Source organism: Fusarium coffeatum, assembly GCF_003316985.1.
Source record: "Fusarium coffeatum strain FIESC_28 chromosome Unknown BRIP53273_contig_25, whole genome shotgun sequence".
In the NCBI taxonomy this organism is placed as follows: Eukaryota; Fungi; Ascomycota; class Sordariomycetes; order Hypocreales; family Nectriaceae; genus Fusarium; species Fusarium coffeatum.
Window position 1 is genome coordinate 1,748 of NW_022157822.1, and position 13,311 is coordinate 15,058.

The 13,311-nt window shown below is 49.2% G+C and overlaps 5 protein-coding genes across 5 annotated transcripts; 3 read left to right on the forward strand and 2 right to left on the reverse strand.

Annotated features, from left to right (window-relative positions):
* Positions 1–484: 484 nt before the first annotated feature.
* Positions 485–1,438, forward strand: FIESC28_00873 (uncharacterized protein; the record flags this gene model as incomplete). The annotated part of the gene is made up of 2 exons (XM_031155024.1): positions 485–547; positions 605–1,438. The coding sequence occupies 2 exons, from the start codon at positions 485–487 to the stop codon at positions 1,436–1,438; spliced, it is 897 nt and encodes a 298-aa protein (XP_031020908.1).
* Positions 1,439–3,070: 1,632 nt separating this feature from the next.
* On the reverse strand, positions 3,071–3,694 carry FIESC28_00874 (uncharacterized protein; the record flags this gene model as incomplete). The annotated part of the gene is made up of 1 exon (XM_031155025.1): positions 3,071–3,694. The coding sequence occupies one exon, from the start codon at positions 3,692–3,694 to the stop codon at positions 3,071–3,073; it is 624 nt and encodes a 207-aa protein (XP_031020909.1).
* Positions 3,695–6,799: 3,105 nt separating this feature from the next.
* On the forward strand, positions 6,800–7,768 carry FIESC28_00875 (uncharacterized protein; the record flags this gene model as incomplete). The annotated part of the gene is made up of 1 exon (XM_031155026.1): positions 6,800–7,768. The coding sequence occupies one exon, from the start codon at positions 6,800–6,802 to the stop codon at positions 7,766–7,768; it is 969 nt and encodes a 322-aa protein (XP_031020910.1).
* Positions 7,769–8,806: 1,038 nt separating this feature from the next.
* On the forward strand, positions 8,807–9,906 carry FIESC28_00876 (uncharacterized protein; the record flags this gene model as incomplete). The annotated part of the gene is made up of 2 exons (XM_031155027.1): positions 8,807–9,455; positions 9,515–9,906. The coding sequence occupies 2 exons, from the start codon at positions 8,807–8,809 to the stop codon at positions 9,904–9,906; spliced, it is 1,041 nt and encodes a 346-aa protein (XP_031020911.1).
* A 517-nt stretch (positions 9,907–10,423) lies between these two features.
* On the reverse strand, positions 10,424–12,511 carry FIESC28_00877 (uncharacterized protein; the record flags this gene model as incomplete). Its single annotated transcript, XM_031155028.1, has 1 exon — positions 10,424–12,511. The coding sequence occupies one exon, from the start codon at positions 12,509–12,511 to the stop codon at positions 10,424–10,426; it is 2,088 nt and encodes a 695-aa protein (XP_031020912.1).
* Positions 12,512–13,311: the final 800 nt, after the last annotated feature.

The following is a 13,311-nucleotide window of genomic DNA, read 5'->3' on the forward strand; positions in this document are numbered from 1 at the left end:
GGCCAAGACAAAGATCACGGCTCTTTTGGGTAGGGTTTTCCTATTTAGGACATGGGGGGAATGCCGTGAGTGGTCACTAGCATCTGACAGGCAATACGGAAGACCCAGGGTATTGGCACCGGACAACCCACCCATGCCCACACCTCGTATCCATCGTCGCAATTCTCAACAGCCACTTCGGCATGGCTTATCATCAGCCCTGCTAACACTAGTCGGCCGCCATTGGCTTGGAATAGAATCGAATTAACCATGAGTTAGTCGGGTCCGCTCTACCTCGCTTACCTTACCATACCTACCCAACAATTGGGCCACCAGGTCGATGAGATATAAGAAATGCTCTGCCTCGCCTGTCTTCAGCCCCTTCCTTCGTACTATCTATCTAATACACCATCGTCTTTCGTTCAAAGATTAGCTCTGTCAACTTACATACACTGACAAAGTACATTCGTTAACAAATACACACAACTAAACACCAACCACTACAATGAAGACCTCAGGTATCATTCTCGCTGCTGCGGCCGCTGTTGCCAACGCTCACTACGACGACGTGAGTATTCATTCATCAGTATCATCAACCTTGCATATATTGACTTACATGGCTTAGACTGTCGTCTACGGAACTCCCTCCGCCCAGACCACTCACGTTGGCTTCACCACTGTCTACACTCAGCCCGGCAACGTGACTGTGCCTACTCACTCTACTACTGAGTACACCACCAGCACTGTCTACACCACCAAGACATACACCGTTACTCAGTGCCCCCCTACCGTTGTCAACTGCCCTGTTGGCCATGTTACCACCGAGACCATCGCTGTTTCCACAACTGTCTGCCCTGTCACTGAGGTTACCGAGCCTGCTCACCACGAGCCCAGCAAGCCTCACGAGCCTGTCCACCCCAACCCCACCGAGCCCAGCAAGCCCCATGAGCCCGTGCCTACTCACCCCGGCCAGGATGTTATCACCAAGACTCAGACCTACGCCTACCCTCACCCTACCAACCACGGCCAGAGTGTGACCAAGACCATCACTTACACCGTCCCTGTTGACCACGCTCACAACGGTACCGCTGTCTACCCTCCTCACACCTACCACCCCGTTCCTTCTGGCGGTGCTCACCCCACCGGTGTTGCCCCTCCTCCTCATCACGGATCCGAGGGCGGTAAGACTCCTCAGGGCGAGCACACTAGTAACGACGACGGTACCGACAACGGCAGCCACGACAACAACGGCAACGGCAACGGTAACGACAACAGTGGCAGCAAGGGCAGCGACAGTGGAAGCAAGGGCGGTAACGGTGGTAACACTGGTTCTGACTCTAGCGAGGACCACGAGCCTTCCAGCTCTGATGTTCCCGAGCCCGTCACTGCCGGCGCTGCCATGAACACCGTCACCGGTCTCCTGGCCATCGTCGGTTTCGCTGCCGCCTACCTCATCTAAACTGGACCTCTTCTGATCGATTGATCACTTCTCCATCTTCTTTTTAAAACTTCTTACGATCCTTACACGATGCATGAAAAGCATAAGACTTGGGCATGATTTGATTTGGTTTGCGAAAGCAAACGGCGTTCTATAAACAGGGGTTACTTATACCGCGACGGTGATTGGGCCGAGCGATGATGGGATTGGAGGGATTGGAGGGAATGGATTATATGAGATCTAAACGCGATATGCATACGACTTATATACTAATTTCAGGTACATTTAATACTTCATACTAGCGACCATTCATTTAGACTAGACTTTGTTTCACTTTTTACCTGTAGAAAGGTACACTTAAAAATATAGACGGTCGCAAAATTCATGGTTCCATTCTCACCTTGATTGATGTGTTTAACCATTCTTTGACTCATGTGAGCCATTCATATTGAGTGAGTTTATCAAGTATCATTGATCTCATGTAATTCGCTCTAAACCATTGCCATGTTTAATCTTAAAAGACATGCTGTATGAGTCTTCACATTGAGAATCTCAACGTCCCATCTTTCCACACATCAAATTGAGTACCCAAGCCTGCGGTATGTCCTGCTCACTTTCGCACTCACTCATGTAGCTTAGATAAAGTGCATATCGAAATAACACTCCCCTCAACTCATCTTCACTCATATCTTTCTCCACTCCTTTCTGCCATTCGCCAACACTCAACTTATCCCCCTTCCTACCCGTCTCTACAACCCATGAATCCCCGCGTAAACCAGCCCACATCGCCATGAGGAATGAGTCGTCAACAGGTAAATTTTGGGGTACGCTGCATCTTGGCGACCAAATTGAAGGTCTTCGCCGCCGCCGCATAGGGTCTCGTGCGACATCCACGATGGTATTTTGTGCCACTTCTGGGTCTAGGAAAGAGACAAGGACTTCGAATGTACGTTTTGCTAGGATGGCGTTGAAGGTTCGGGATGTGAGACGTGCTTGCTTGACAGCTGAGGATGGGAGGTTGTCCAGGATATGGATAACGATTTCAGTGGGGAGGGTATCCATTGTGGGCTGATTTGATTTGAGGACGGTGTAAGTCGAGGTGAAGCCGTATACTAACTGATATGCAGATTAAAGATGATATATTGATGAGAGAAGAGCACGAGAAAAGTAAGCGGCGATTGTGATGATGGGCTTATATTACCCTTTCTATCAGCTGCATTGCGAATAACGTTCCGAGCTGATGTCTTGTCCCCCTTCCTTCTTGTAAAAGCCCCAAGCCCCCCCCTAGTCTAACCCATACAGGTTCTCATGTAAGACAAGAAGCCAGTGTACTGTAGATCAACCGAGTCAGGCGAATAAAGGAAGGCCATTGGCTAAACGTTCCGATGGTTCTAGGCTTGAATTATGTCTATTCGTAAGGTCCTCGTAAGGTCTCGCAAGGTTTGCGGGGAGGGAGACTGACTGTGCTTTTAGCCTGATGGAGAATCGCCCGCTGAGTGAGATTCTATTGGTGGTGGCTGTGAACCTCGATTGTGTTATGTACGACGGTCTGGATAGCCGAGATGAAATAGCAAGAGACTTGTAAGAAAATGATGTCAAATTGCTTTTTTTGGTCTTGATTATGTTTTGGAATTATTGGATTGACTGCTCCATTTACTCGGCTGTCTCCTCTTGCCACCACTCCTTCATCAGCCGTAACCTCTCTGTCCTCTCCTTAGCCATCTTCCTCCCCTCATCAGTCTTCATCATGCCCTCGAGCAATAGCAACTTGTCATCAAAATGCTCCATAGTGTTCTCCAAAGTACGGCTCTTGGCTCCTCCAAATGCAAATGTTCTTGCAATTCCCACCGCTCCAACGGCATCCAACCGATCGGCATCTTGAACAACTGCCAGTTCCGGATATTTCTCGACCAGAGACTGAGTGTGTGCCGGATTCTTGACTTCGGAGGAGTAGCTGACGCCGAGACAAATGGCCTGGACAGTGTCGGCGAGATCCTGCGGTGCGCCGAAAGAGACGAGCACTGAAGCCACCATACGTGAGGGATCTTCACCAGGGCGGAGGTACTTCTTGTCGCCGACATCATGGAGTAGCGCGGCCAAAGTGACAAGAGACCGACTTGTTGAAGGTGTGTGAGATTGGATATGGTGAGACAGGCGGAGAACACGTTTAATGTGGTTGAAGTCGTGAGATGCGTCGTAGTTGGACATGTACTGCTCGACATACGCCGTCACCTTTCCAATGAGGGTATCGTCAACTGAAAAATTGTTGGCGGTCATTTTGCGATGTGTCCTGTGGCCGAGAATAAAGGGTTTTGCAAATGGACGGCAAGTCTGGCGATATGACGATGAAAATGTCCTTGTCAAGATATGTCTCATGACAGAGCGCAAGTTGCCAGAGGAAGATGTGTTGGAAGTAAGTGATGGTCAAGACAGAGATGAAGACACTAAAATCTCAAACTTGAAAATTAGCTCCATTCACGATAATGGTTTGTAATCAGAGTCTTGACAACGTTTCATAATGATATTGAAATTAATTGCTATGGACCTGTCTAGGCAGCAATGGGCTGGAATAGGAAGGTCAAGCCTAATTGATGATCCAGTGCATATGAGACGTGACGAGCAACGCGTTGAGATGAGGTCGTTGTGGAATGACAGCGGGTGACCACGTGATCACCACCGGCCGTCTAAGTATAAGTCAACTACGGATACAAGCAAATCGAAAGACTGAAAGTCTCTGTAAACTGACATAGTTTGAACAGGAAATTCCTTAAACCGAGACGTTTTGAGAAAGGGATATATTAATCGCATTCCTCGTCTTGTTCAGACCGCCCTAGCACCTTGGCTATAGTTTATGACTAGAGTCGACCTTTCATTCACTACATGATATCTGATTTCAAGTGACACTATGTTGATAAAACTGGCTTAGCCATTTAAAGGCCTTGAGATATGTTCCGAGCCTACACCAACGTGCAAACAGTATCTGTTGAGTTTAAAAAGGGCGACTGTTGATAGACCACAGATCACAAACAGAACAGAACAACAGAGACTGGGCGTATTGACCTCTGAGACATAGTTCAACTCTCCAATATCATGCATAGTCGGAATCTATCATAATTCGCCGAATAGTACCACATCTAGACCATCGTAGTTGCACTTGGAATCATCATTACGCGAAGATAGACTGCCAGCGGCAACTATTCATGCATCTCAGCACAAAAGCGTCGTCTTACAGCATGAAACAGGTCATCTGAGTTCTTTAGAACGGAAGTTCGTAGTATACGGAGCCATTTCGAGTGCGACCTTTGTCAAGTGATTAGGATCCTCTGTGGAAACATTGTTTACTGTTGCATTTGTAGTAGAAGTTCCAGCAATAAGATCCCCAACCTCACTCGTCAATAGTCATGCCCTCCACTTACGCAGACATGCAGCATACAAGATAGTCACGCTTTAAGCCAAAGTCCCTCACTGAAGATCCTTGCCTTTGGGTCTTTGCAAAGTGGAAGAAGTCCCCCTCCTTCTACTATCACAGGCATATGCCTTGTGCATAGAGAGGGCGGTGGGTGCAACTCACTCGTGTGAGTGTGAGTGTGACGGACCTCACATACCCGCCGGAGCTAAAATGTCATAGCATGCATGTAGTCGGATGACGGAGGGCCGATGCTACCGATGCTAGGCCTGGATAGTAAAGGTAGAGTCTTGGAAAGAGGTGTTCTCTCGGGCACTCGCGGACGGGCCGTGGAGGGGAAGATGGGGATGGTATGCCTAGACCCATTATGCTTATCGAATGGAGTCTTGAAGATATGACCTGTGCTCACCGGTATCCATAATGACTGCGCTACAATCGATAGCAGAGATTTCTGTGTGCATATGATTGAGGAGCCTGTCAGGGATGGTGAACGGAGGTGGCTGGACATGGGAATACAAACGAGTCCTCGATATGTAGACTATGTACTAAGGTACCTTGTATACTGGTCTGTAAATGGGCCACCGCCAATGCGCATGTCTCTGTTCTAGTTCAATAGTGCAGGTATGGATACGGATACTTTTTTGCAATAGTATCTAGCGGGAAAACGATAGTCGAAATACTACCACCAATACGATGATAACTGAGCATATCGTTCCGCATTGAAGCTGATAGACATTCAATGTACTATAATTCCTGACTTGTCGAATTGCAGACACAAAGTCATTCAGTCAGTCATATGTACATACATACTTGAGTCGGCCGCATGAACTCGAGGGTTGCACCACGTCTCGCCCGACTAGAGAGAGGCCCAATGGTAGACAGAGATGTCAAGGCAGAACATTGTTACGGCAGATGCCATGCTATGCGGTGCGATGTGCGATGAAGAGAAGGAGTAAGGGCTAAGTAGACCTTGCATGATCCATAGATTGCTATTAGTGAATGCTGAGGCCTCTGCATGGGCTGAAGTGGTTGACGACGTTGGATGTAGAGAATGTCATTGGCTGGTCTGCAGCGTGACGAGAGATGGCATCTAGCGGTGTCACGGACCAATGGCGGGGAAGAAATAGACGCTCGACGGGGGTCACCCTTTGGGCCTGTTTAGCGGTAGCGACGATCTAATTGGCGCAGTGTTTCTCCCCCGCTCCCTGGACTTCAGTGGGTTGCTTCTAAATATCGCACATTGGCCCCACTATTCCATGCACGCACTTTCTTGATCCACACTGACTTTCTCTCTGCTTAACCGCCCACGCTAGAATGGGAACCCTTCCTTTACAAAGTGTGATGAGATGGGATGGTCGTCGACATGAACGAGCCATCTCCTTGTCTGCAGTCTCTCATTGGCTGAATCTGGTGATTATTGCTTTAATCTTCCTTGCTTTGTTTATTGTATTGCGTATTGCACAGTAATGAATTCGCAAGGCAGCATCCACATCCATACGGCAGCCGAGTCTTGTACTATGGCCGCCATACACGGCCGCTTCTTATAAACAGGACCAACACCCGCCCCCAATGGTTCTTTTCTTTCTCTTTCTTCTTCAGCAAGTCCTTTTCAATCGCAAGTCCGGTTTCTGTTCTTGGGTCTCTTTACCCTTTCCCCTCGTGTTTTCGTTGTTTCTCCTCCATAGAGCAGGTCTCTATTATACTTCTAATTTTTGTTGTCTCTAATCCAAATCAAATCAAATCACCCGCATCAATATCTCGAAACTATTCAAGTTGCTGGTCAGCTTAGAGACAATACCTTTTTACGACTATTTTTGTTTTCACGCCCGTTATAATCGTCTAATTACAGAAATTCACGGATTTCACTTGCTCGCGCCAACTATCAAATCAAAAAACCAATACTGCAATCTTTCAGCATCTTTTGCTCCCCAAACAACATAGCATACTAAGCGCATAATACAAATCAAAAAGTCAACATGTCGGCTATTCAACTTTCTTTCTCTCTCCGTGTCTCCTCTGGCGTCAAGACTGTCCACCTTCTCGGCTCCTGGGACGGTTACGTCGGTCAGCTCCCTCTCTCCAAGGACAAGTCCTCTTCAAAGTCCGGCTCCTGGAAGGGCACCTTTCGATTCCAGAACTCAACTCTTGAGGCTGGCCAACGATACTGGTACTACTACATCATCGACGGTTACCACGTTGCCCACAACCCCAGCGTCACCTCAACCGTTGAGCCCACCACTGGCCGTGAGCTGAACGTTCTCGACGTTCCCACCGACTCTCACAAGTCTTCATCTCGCTCCTCCTCTTCCAAGTCTTCCTCCAAGTCTTCCTCTTCCTCAAAGTCCTCATCCAAGTCTTCTTCTTCTTCCAAGTCTTCGTCGCACAAGTCTTCCTCCAGCAGCAAGAGCTCTTCTCACTCATCCAAGGACAAGGAGTCTCGATCTTCGCGATCCTCCCGCCACAGCTCTAAGCTCTCCGTAGACATCCCCAAGGGCCGCCCCCTGTCAATCTCCCAGATCCAGGCCCCCAAGCCCATGTCCCCCCACGCGACCAAGCACATCTTGGATGCTTCCTACTACGACAACGAGGAACTCGAGGAGCTTGCCGACCGTCTTGGCAGCGCCAACATCGAGGACGAGTTCATCACCGACTTCAGCACCTCGCCAGTCTCTTCCAGCGGTTCTTCCCTGTCCTACCGCTCCGACAGCTCTTCTCCCAACTCGTCCCTCTCTGGCTACAGCACCCCCGGATCCGACGTCAGCTCTTGCACCTGCGAGCGCTACGGTATTACTCGCAAGGGCGAGCGTGTCAAGCTCGACTGCGGCGGATCCCGATGTGGCTACGATGATGACAGCGACTCCTGCTCCAGCGGCAGCGAGGACGAGTATGAGTACGAAGCCTCCGTCTCCCGCACTAGCTCCCGCCGCCACGGTGTCGTTGCATAAGTGCGTCAATGTAGGGCGAAGACTTTGGCAAGAGGTTGAGAGAACCCTTAGCCGTTCACTCCTTGTATCGTGCATCCCCTGGCAGCACACCCGCGCCGGGATGACTCGACTTATGTTGTTGTGGTAATATCAGCAATCATTTTCCTGTTCCGACCTGCGTCAACGTTTTCCCATGACGCGGATGGCACGCCGAGCTGGTCTCGAACGTCTCAGCCGCGCCGGTACGTTGATCGTCAGTTAGGTCGATGCTGCGACCGTTTGGCACAGTCCACGATGGGCACATCTCGTGGCTGCGCAGGCGTAATTCTTCTTCCTCACTCTTTTCTGTTCTTGAGTGAGCTGGGAGACCTCGAAAGGGGTCGTCTCAGAAACAATGTCAAACTGCATGAGAATCTCATCTGATCTGATGATGAGAAACCCTCTCTTGCAATTAATCAATATCTGGATGTGGTTCAAGACCTGGCGATGGATGAAGGTCTAAACTAGCCATTACGAAGTATGAGGTGGATGATCAAGGGACAGTCATGAGCAACGAATGAATAATGAATGAAAAAGCTTAGCTGTCTAGGATAGATGACGATTGAATCTATTCATGGAATGAAACAAACTCTTGTCCCAGTAAATTAAGTGATACAATGTCAGTTAGTGTCTAGGTCAACTTTGTAGTTGTCTCGGTCTTTCGCTCTAAAGAGATCCATTGCTTAGCCCCCCCACTGTTCCCTTCTACAGGCATTTAATGGGACCTCAACAGGACCCTTCAGGGGCATCTTATCCATGGCGGGGTAACTCCCTATTATCGATTGGATATAACTGTAGCATCCATATCAACTCTTGTCTCACCGTACTTGGAACGTCGTTTTTACATATCACAACAACATCGAAGTTTCTGGTTCCTTGATTGTCTTACCAGATAACATCAGTGATCAATCCCACGTTGAATTGATCACCTATCAGAAGGAACACAGGCCCTTCTTCCTTTTCAGAGCTCAGCTCCTACAGTTTCAACCTACATCCAACTACAGCTCATCAACCGCAAACATGTCCGACGAACAGATCATCCTCCCCATCATCGACTCCCATATCCACCTCTACCCTGCCTCCGAAGTCGACTCTCTCTCCTGGTACACCCCCGAAACCCCTCTCGCCGGCCAGCACTCTCTCGAAGAATACCGCGAAGCTTCCTCTTCAGCTCCTTCCCTCCTTGGCTTTGTCTTCGTCGAGACAGACCGCAAGAACGATGTCGAAGCTGGTGCTGCAGATGGATCTGGCTGGGAGGGTCCTCTAGCTGAGGTCTCGTGGCTCAAGCGTATTGCGCTTGGCCAACCGCGCGAGGGCGAGGGACACAAAGCCGAGGACGCAAAGCTGTGTCTGGGTATCGTACCTTGGGCGCCTGTAGTCAGTGGTCCCGAGGTGTTGGAGCGCTACCTTGATCGCGTTAAGGAGGAAGCTGGCGATGCTTGGCCAAAGATCAAAGGTTTCCGCTATCTGCTTCAGGACAAGCCTCACGGCACTATGTTGGACGAGAAGTTCATTGAGGGTGTGAAGTTGCTAGGCCGTCGTGGCTTTACCTTTGACGTTGGTGTTGATCAGCACCGTCGAGGAAAGAAGCAGCTTGAGGAAGTCGTTGAGTTTGTCGATCGTGTGCATGATGGTGTTCCTGACGAGGAGAAAGTCACATTGATTCTAAGTTCGTCGACACTACTATTCCCCTTATCTTGACTGTGAACTAACAGAGTGTTTTACTAGACCATCTCTGCAAGCCAGACTTTAGCATCATCAATGTCACATCCGACCCAGGATTCCACGCCTGGCGCACCGCCGTCTACACCCTCAGCAAGGATCCCAATGTCTATATGAAACTCTCAGGCGGATTCTCCGAGATGCCCGACTCCCTGCGAAAGCAAGACCCCAACCATATCTTCGAGGCCACTCTTGGCTGGCTCGGCATCGTTCTTGCTACCTTTACCCCCAGCCGTATCATGTTTGGTAGCGACTGGCCCGTCTGCACTGTCAACAACGACAATGCCTGGCCTAGATGGCGCAATGTTGTTGAGCGTATGTGCTGGATGGCAACGCTCGGTGATGAGGAGCGCGCTATGATCTTTGGCGGTACCGCTAAGAAGGCTTACAAGCTCTAAAAGAATAAGTTATCATTAAAACGAACAATGTACATCACGATTGTCAAGGAAACAGTATATAGGGAGATGGATGAGTGTCAGATTGGAATGATATTCAGTACCACAAATTTGAAGGACAAGCATAGTCCTTTAATGAGATCATGAAATAGAGAGTTGAGAAGTTAAGTAGCCGATAATGAAAAATACCCTTGAAATCATACCCTGTCCTTCATCAGTCTATGGTTCATGGATTGTCACTTTCAAACAGAGGTGTCGTGTCATTATACTGAAATATTAATTCGATTCAATTATCATCCATATGTAAAAGAGTCCCGACGCCAGTGATATCTAACATCACAAACATCAAAAGTAAGAAGTACCACGCCAAGCTATGAAGGGAGCTCCCAGCATCCCTCACGCAATGAATGCCTCGCATAAAAAGCAGAAAAACAAGTTTGTCGTCATACAGTTTTGCGTGTCATGAGTTGTATCGTTCATCTGCCCTTTTTGGGCTCGTCATATCTCTTCCGTCACATGTCTATTCGCCTCCACGTCCCCGATAGTTGCCCATCTTTTCGATGGAGCTCATAATACCGCTGCGAGCGCCACCAGGGCGAGGTAGTCCACCTGCGCTCTTTGTTCGCTCATGAGGTGCTCGAAGACCAGAGCCAGGTGCACGCAGTCCAGAAGCGCGGCTGACGCTGCTTCTAAAGTGGTCCGCACTTCGCTTAGGAGTCTTGGCCTCCGGCTCTCTCTCGTGTTGCCTCTCATGAGGGTTACGGGATACAGATTGAGGTCGTTGAATTTGCTGCTGGGGCTCAGGCTTAGGTGTCTGGGCGACAAAGCTCTGCATGCTCATCATCTCCTCAGCGAGTTGCACAAGCTCACCCTTCTCAACACGTTCCCGCTCAAGCATGCTGCGAAGTGACTCGTTATCAAGCTGCACCGTTTGTACAACAGCCTCGAGCCGTTGGATGTCGGCATTGAGCTCCTTGATTGTTGCACTGTCTCGGACTGCTTGGGCCTTGCGTTCTTCGACCTCGGCACTGTCAGCCCTGAACATGGTTGTGTCCTGGCTGGCCCTTAGGCGCTCGTTCTCCTCCACAAGTTCCGAGATTTTGCTTTCGAGCTCATGCACACGCTTCTCCCATCGGGTTTCGTACGACTTCTTCAGAGCAGTGACCTTGGACTCGTGCTTGCTCTTGTACAGCGCATGTAGTTCACGGGCTACACGCTCAACAGCGATTTCAACTTCGTGGTTGGTATCGCTTGCGCTCTTAGGCTTCTCGGGTGAAGACTTCTCAGTATCTTTTCCAGCGCGCATTCCAGCGATCTTGCTCTCCGCCTCTTGGTGCAACATCTCGGCTGCTTCACGTCTCTTCTCACTCTCCTCCAACTTCTGTTCTAGCTCTTCTTGTTCTCGCTGGCTTTCCACAATCTCTTCCTTGACCTTTCGCAAGACACTCTCCATTTCGCGTCCGCGGTTCTCCCATCCTTCCTTTTCAGCTGTAAGCTGCTCTTTAATAGTCTGTTCTTCGCGAAGCTGCTCTTGAGATTCGCCCACACGCTTCTCCGCATCACCAACTGCAGCTTTTAGTGATTGCACTTCAGCTTCCTTACCGCTCAACGAAGCCTTGAGTGAGCTGATCTCAGACAGGAAGTTTGACTTAAGGGACTCGAGTTCTCGAGCAGTGATACTGGGGATGCTGCGTGGTGTGGGCATAGGAGGGATATCAAAGTCGATGAGGTTGGCAAAGCCACGAGAAGGAGTTGCAGCCACATTGGGAGCCGTTCGGGATGGAGACAGTCCGCCTCTAGAAGGTGTCTTTTGAGGGAAGCGAAGGCTGTCAGTAAAGTCCAACAGGCTTGTTGTGTTTCCTGAATCATTTTTTGTTCTAGTTTGCGGCGTTCGTGATGGTGAAGGATCGGCTTTTGTTTTGGCGCGAGGGGTGAGGCCACCCATATCAGACAATTTGGTAGGGCTTTGGCCAAGTTTGGCGAACATGGTGAGGTTTGGCACAGCTGAGAATGTGCTGAATGTGCTGACCATTGAATCGTCAGGATACACAGACTCATCGACCTCCATTTCGCCTTCAGGGTTCATGTTGGCACTACCAGTAGAGACGTCCATTTTGTCTTGGCCGTCTTCTAGCACGCTTTGCTCGTCTTCAAAGATCTCAATTGCGCGCTTGAGACCTTCGTTTTGTCGCACAGCGTCCTCCAAGCTCATTGTACTCTCGCGGGAGGTGCGTGATGTGTCGAGAGAGTTGCTGATCTTAACAGGGAAACGTTTCTCGGGGGATAGTTTGCGAGGGCTACGGGAACCGGTAGCAACTCTATCAGTTGGTCTTCCGTCCCTTGCCTCTTGCTGGTCAGCGAGGATTTTGAGCGGTGAAAGAGTCGCCCCTGAAAGGATTCTAGAATGCCGTGCCTTTGAAGGAGAACGGTTCTCTTGATCGGAAAGGGCAGAGTCGTTGATGGCTGACACAAAGGGAGAGGACCCTTGGAAAGGCTCGATATGTGTTTCAGCAGGTGCGGAGACTTCGAAGTTGTCGTACCGTTTGGTGGTAGCTGGTGTTTGGATGTTAAGATTGGAATCTTGAACTGGTGATAATGGTGTTTCCATTGTGTTGCGCGCTGAAAGCAAAGACAAAAAATGCAATCGAAGAAACCAATTACAGGTGAGAGAGTATTTTACTGACTTGATTGTCTGGCTGAACCAAAGAACTTTTAAAGTGTTGCAGTTGTTTAGGGGATCGAGCTCAACGGTCAAGAACTAACACCAAGTTCTATTGACTGCAGTCGACCCGGCAACAGGATGGGTCTGTTCACGTGATTCATGGGTGACCATAATCTAACGACCACTGCAGCCTTGCAAGCGACATGGTATGATCTGCAACATTACAGGCATAGCCTGGTTGATTGATGGATACGAAGACTACGCAGGTGGATTTAAGTCATTCTTGCATGAACACTTATTCTTGGTCTGCAACGATGATGATGCGGTTTCCATGGCATCTTCACTCTGTCTCGGTAGAAATCGCAAATGCACTTGTACATCGGTTCATCTGATCAAACGCTCTAAATTGTATTTAATCTCGAAAAAAGAAGCTTTTATTGTTCCCTCATAATTCGTTACCTAGTAAAGCAACATTCCCAACAACACACACCTCGCTTGAGCGCTATCCACTATCGCAGACAGCCACACAAGAAGAAAGAAGTGAAGAAAAGAGAAATTTAAGTCGTAAATCGTCATCAAGAACCAGACACAGGGTTGACCCCGTACCTTGGCACTCCAGCCCACTGACGGTTTGTCAAGGTAAGAGGTCGCGCCTGTGTCTGTTCCGAAGTCATCATTCCCGCCTGGGCTCATTACAGGCAGTGCTGTCCCATATCGTGCGATCATATCGCATTCCGGAGTAATCA